Source organism: Triticum aestivum, chromosome 5A (genome assembly GCF_018294505.1).
Source record: "Triticum aestivum cultivar Chinese Spring chromosome 5A, IWGSC CS RefSeq v2.1, whole genome shotgun sequence".
Lineage (NCBI taxonomy): Eukaryota > Viridiplantae > Streptophyta > Magnoliopsida > Poales > Poaceae > Triticum > Triticum aestivum.
The window spans coordinates 510,500,577-510,506,576 of record NC_057806.1 but is presented as its reverse complement, the minus strand read 5'-3'; the positions used below and the strand labels follow the sequence as shown (position 1 = coordinate 510,506,576).

General features: G+C 52.5%; 1 protein-coding gene across 1 annotated transcript in view; it reads left to right on the top strand.

The window, feature by feature from the left end:
* Nucleotides 1-610: 610 nt before the first annotated feature.
* The window catches only part of LOC123101462 (uncharacterized), a 37,832-nt gene continuing 32,442 nt past the window's right edge, over nucleotides 611-6,000 (top strand). The window contains exons 1-2 of the mRNA XM_044522910.1: nucleotides 611-665; nucleotides 2,031-2,296. Of these exons, the coding sequence (XP_044378845.1) occupies nucleotides 611-665; nucleotides 2,031-2,296 (321 nt within the window). The remainder of the gene's footprint in view (nucleotides 666-2,030; nucleotides 2,297-6,000) is intronic.

The following is a 6,000-nucleotide window of genomic DNA, read 5'->3' as shown; positions in this document are numbered from 1 at the left end:
AAATTCAAAACCAGGAAGATTTTTTAAAATTTCATGATCATTTTTGTTATTTTTAATTTTTTTGATTTCGTGAACTATTTTTGCAATTCATGAACAATTTTTGCATTCACGAATAAAAACATAAGCAAAAGACAAATAGAAGAAAAAAAATCAGGGATCCCTGCCCCGCCCTTGGGCCGGCCTAAGTTCGTGCTTGGGTGCGAGGGGCGTGGGTTTGATCGGCACTGGCTGCGTATCGTGCGATATAGGAGCTCCCTTGTGATCTGATGGACATGCGTGCAGGCGCGGCATGAGAGTAGTCAGCAGCTGCCAGAGCAGAGATTGGTAGGCCCATCGATCAATAACTCAAAACGCGCTTATATTTCTTTACGGAGGGAGTACTACTTTGCATAAAAAAATATGAGGCCCTAAGCGGGCGCAGAGGTTACATCCCGCAAGACCGAGCCTGATGTGTGTGGGATGTACTAAGATCATACCAAATACGCCACCGTCATACATGAAGATGTGTCATCAGAAGAATTGTGGATTTGACATGTTTTTTTTGCAATGTCTGGTTCTCACAACAACATCAAAGTGCTCCAGCGATCTCACATGTTTAGGATACTTCGCAATGGGGAAGCGCCATGGTGCAACTACATTGTCAATGAGCACGACCACAACATTGGGTACTACCTTGCAGATGGTATCCATTTTCAGTGGACGGTGTTTGTGAAAAGCATATCCGATCCTCATGGCAACAAACAAAGCCACTTTATAGCAATGCAAGAAGCAACTAGGAATAGAAAGGATATTCAGAGTGCTCCAAACTCATTAGGGAATTGTTCATGGAGCTGCAATGATGATGGAATCAAAGACTTTTTTTTAAAGATTCAACATCGCTGGCATTTCATTGATAATAGTAGGAAGCAACGAAAAAACAACAAGATGATGAAGGTCCTAGGACCAGATCCGAAGATCAAAGAAAGAGAAAAGAAAAACAACAGCCCTAAAAGCTGCAGCCGAACACTCCATACAAACCATACTAAGGCAGCGCAGCTCCGACTCCGACGGTGAACTACTAAGAAGACTAGGAAGGGCTGGCGTCACGGAGGATCACCGAACGAGCTATCTGCCACGCGTCATCGTATACCACCGGCCCCCCACCGCGGTTTCGACTTCACAACAACAGGCAGTCCAGGCACACCCACGGACTCGCCGGAGAAGAAGAGCCGACTACCACGACCAAGGCCACGCTTCCAACATTGCTCATCGCCGTCATCGTTGCCACAGAAACCACCGTGCACGTCAAGTTGTAGGAAGCACCACGGGGATCAAAGTCTTCAAGACTGCCCTAAAGAGGGGAACGGCGTTGAAGACGATGCCACCGCCCGACCCTGCAGCAGGATCTGGTTTTCACCTGAAGGACTTGATCCGGGAGATCTGGTTGTGATATTCCCGACGGCGCCTCCAAGGAGAATAGCGATGCCCACAGGCGCCGTCGCCGTCGACCGGCCAGCACTGGCTAGGCTTTCACCGGGGGCAGCCACTCCCACGCAGCAGGCCGAGGACGACCCATGCCTCCATTGAACCGCACAACCCCCACACAGTGAGTGCGCCACCGCTGTGTAGGGCCACCACCAATCCTCCGTGACGGCGGGCCTCCATAGACTAGATCCGGTCCTGCACCCCGCATCTGACCACAACCAGAGCCTCTCTGCTCCAGCACCGCCTAGCGCCACATGTAGCCGTCCTTCCACGCAGCCTCGGGACCCCTCCTGGCTGCACATCTCGCTTGAGACTGGATCCGCGCTGCCACCGCCTCGCGAGATCCAGGACAGGCAGCACCGGCGCTGACCCCGCACGCCATTTCCGCGCGCCGAGCCGCGCACTGCGCACACCTCGCGATGTGCGGACCCGAACCTCCGCCGTGCACCGGCTACCTCCGCGTCCGCTCGCCCGCTCGCCGCGCACCGTCCACCGCCGCCAGCCCTGTCATGCCGCCCGCGCCAGCTCTGCACCTAACAACCCGCGATGCCGCACTCCCGCGCCAGATCCACGCCTGACGACCCGCGAGGCCGCTCTCCTGCGCCAGATCCGCGCCTCCGTGCGCTGCCTCGCCGGCCAGCTATGCCGTCCCGAGCGCGCGCAGTTGCTCGAGCTCCCGCCGCAGATCTCCGGCCCGCGCCAGCACCTCCGGACGGAAGGAGGAAAGAAGGGCCCCGCCGCCGCCCAGCCGCCCGGGCTTTGCCCGATGACCGTTGCCGGCGGCGGCGAGGGGAGGGAAGGGTGGTGGTTGTGGCTGCTGGAGGAGGCTAGGGTTTGCCCCCGAGCCGCCCGCGGGAGTGACGCGAGGGGCTCTCTAATCAAAGACTTTGTGGTAGTTAATGACACATGTTGTGTCATTTTGCACAATGTGACTGTCGATGACAAGGGTGAAGTGGCAATCTGAACCCATAATTTTGAGAAATACGAAGAACAAGTCCATATCCCGGATCAAGATGCAGACCAGATTATGAATTTTATGCCAATGCATCAGAATCTCTGAGATGAAGAGGTGTACATACAGTTCCTCAATGATTTTGTGGAGCATATGTAGACCCAGAATGAAAACCAAGGATTTTAGTGTTTGAATTGTGCACTTTAATAAATCTTATGTTTGAACTATGTTTACATTGTGGAACTACTCAATATCTTGTGATATTTATGCGTATAGCGGACGTATGTGGATGTGCATGGATTTGAGAATGTAGATATGAGGAGCACGGCTGTTCGACGAAACTATTGAGGGGCCATTCGTCGTCTCTGTAGATGCACCCGTGAATGTTTAGAGCAACTCCAATGGGGCGACCCATCGTCCGTGGCCGTCCATTTGGGTCGGCACGGACAGAAAAGGCGGCCCAACGCGCCAACTTAAACGGACGCGCGTCCGTTTTTTGTCCGTGGGCAACCCATTCCCGGCCCATTTTTGAGCCTGATTTACGTCGGCGCGGACACGCGACGGACGCGCGTGCGCTCGCCTACTCCTGCCCCCAGGCCCGCTGGTCTGTGGCACATTGGCCTCCCCTCTCACCCCCGGCTAACAAGCAACCCTCCTCCGTCACCGCCGCCGCCGCCCATTTTTGCCGGCGACTCTTCCAGCTGCCGGCGCCTCCACATCCGCCCAGCACGCCGCCCCTGTCCCTAGTCGCCCACCGTCGTCGTTTTGCCGCCGGGGAGCAAACTGGTTCCCGCCGCCGCTTCCCCCACCGCACAGTCGCTCGCGACCAAGAAGACGCCTCTCCGCCCCCGCCACATCCGACCGGCATGCTCGTCGGACGCCGTCACACTCGTCGGACGCCGGCAGGGCAGCTAGCTGGTCTATGGGCTCCCCGTCTCCCCTCGCCGGCCGTCTCCTTCTTCGACGCTCGCAAGTTGTTCGACAGTTTGCCAAGGTACGGAAATGGACTCTGCCGGCGAGTTCTTTTTCCACAATTTCCTTTGCGACTCCGACGATTCGTCAACCGACGACCAGGAGGAGATATTGGCCGCCGTATTGGTCCATCACCACCTCAACAGCTAGCGGCCGTTGTTCCGTGGCTCCATTCCGGGCCACCTTCAGGCGTTGAATCCTAACCGAGAGAGCGGGCATTTCCTTCTCTGGAAGGACTACTTTGATACAACAAACCCGTTGTTCAAACATCATAAATTTCGCCGCCGGTTCCGTATGAGTAGGCATGTTTTCAACCGTATTAGAGAGGGGAGTGGTCGGCTATGATGACTACTTCGAGTGCAAAGAGGATGCCGTCGGCATGATTGGTTTCTCCTCTTATCAGAAATGCACTGCGCCATCCGAATGCTTGCATACGGAGTGCCCGGTGATCTCATTGACGAGTACGTCTGTATGAGCGAGTCTACATGCCTAGAGTCCCTATATAAGTTCTGCAAGGCTGTGATTACCGTGTTTGGCCCTGAGTACTTAAGACAGCCGACAGCTGAAGATACAACCCGTTTGTTGGCGATGAATGCCAGCAGGGGCTTCCCGAGGATGCTTGGCAGCATAGACTGCATGCACTGGGAGTGGAAGAACTGCCCTTCTGCTTGGCAAGGGTAGTATAAGGGACATGTCAGGGCTTGCACTGTCATACTAGAGGTCGTGGCGTCTCAAGATCTCTGGATCTGGCACTCTTTTTTTTGGCATGGCTGGATCACAAAATGATATCAACGTGCTTCAACGCTCGCCGGTGTTTGCTAGGCTTGCCGAAGGCAACAGCCCACCGGTGAACATTCCTGTCAATGGCCACAACTACGACAAAGGGTACTATTTGGGTGATGGTATCTATCCTCAGTGGACCGCTATTGTCAAAACAATACCCAACCCTGTCGGAAAGAAAAGGAAAAGATTTTCCCAAGAGCAAGAGAGTTCTAAAAAGGATGTCGAGCGTGCCTTTGGTGTTTTGCAATCTCGATGAGGCATTGTTCGGTATCCTGCTAATACTTGGAGCACTCGAAAACTATGGGAGATGATGACTGCTTGTGTGATCATGCACAATATGATAGTAGAAGACGAGCGCCCGGAACGTCTGTACGATCAAGACTTTTAGTTTCAGGGTGAGAATGTTGTGCTTGAGCATGGAGTAGCAGCAACATTTGAGCAGTTCATTCAGTTTCATGAAGACATGCGTGATTGGGAAACTCACGTGCAACTGCAAAATGATTTGGTTGAGCATATGTGGACTCATGTTGACAACCAATAAATGTATCTTCTTTTATTCGTTTGCAAAACTATATGAAACAGTTTTATTTGTATTTGGCTTGTAAAACTATACTATTTATTTGGGCGGCTAAACTATTTTACTTGTTATTTCATTTCACAATATATTTGAATGCAAATCAATGTAAAATTGGGCGGCCAGCCGGCCACGCCTGTACATATGGGTCGGCGCGTTGGGCGCGCAGCCAACCCATATGAAAAACAGGGCGGACGCCGGGCGGACGGCCGACCCAAACAGACAAAAAACAGACGAAATCGCCGTCCGTTTTGGTTGGTCCGTTGAAATTGCTTTTAAGGGGTCGGATTTGCTAAGTCCAGATGTACTTGCTCTTGACTACCAACGTGGGTGCGACATGCTACAGCGGTCGTATACAATCGGCGGAAAATGGAACTAGCCAGGGTAGGAGCACGCGAAGCAGCAATAACGACAAACCGCAGCCCCGCCGCCCGGTCAAGATGCGGCGCGGCAATCCCGGGGAGCAGGAGTGGCGTAGTGTTGTCTCATCCGTGCACCGGCGTGGCGGAAAGGAACTCCTCGCTATGGCAAGCCGCACCATGGATCTGTATCTGTCCATCACGTGGACGCATGATACTCCTAACACGACCTATTAGCGCACTAATTCTCGTTTTGCCGGCAGCAAGGTGTATGCTTCACAAATCTGAATCGCAGCACAGTCCAGTCAAAGATGCCTCGCGTCACACACCACCACTTTGCATCTCCATGTTACGAGATGCAAATTACCCTAGTATAAGAAAGTGCCATCATCCATCAGCGAAGTATCCTGCTCTTGTATTGTATTTTGCGTCAACACATTTGTTTTTGCTCTGTCCACAGTTTCTGCAAAACTTCAGCCATTTGTGCAAACAGAGGCTTTTTCTGCACAAACAGAGGTTTTTGACTGAATGGACACACTCATTGCACCTACTATATGTTCGGTTGAATGCTTATTTGAAACAGTCGAATTTTACTCCGTGATCCTTGTCGACCTAGTTAATCTCAACCTATAGGCTATGGCTAGGAGCGCGGCGTACTTGCACATGGCAAGCAAGCGATCGGATCGGCGCCACATCTGTTACATGTGAACTTGCATAAGAGGGGTTCCATCGATAACTTTGTTTTATGGAAGTGGCGCCACACTTAACCGCATAAATCTACACGATCGTCAGTTTAATCTTGGATCCAGATCACTGCAGCAGGCCTGACCATTAAGCCCAAATCCCATCCATCCTAGCCAAACCTCCGTCTTTAACCACTGTCCACTGCCATTCTC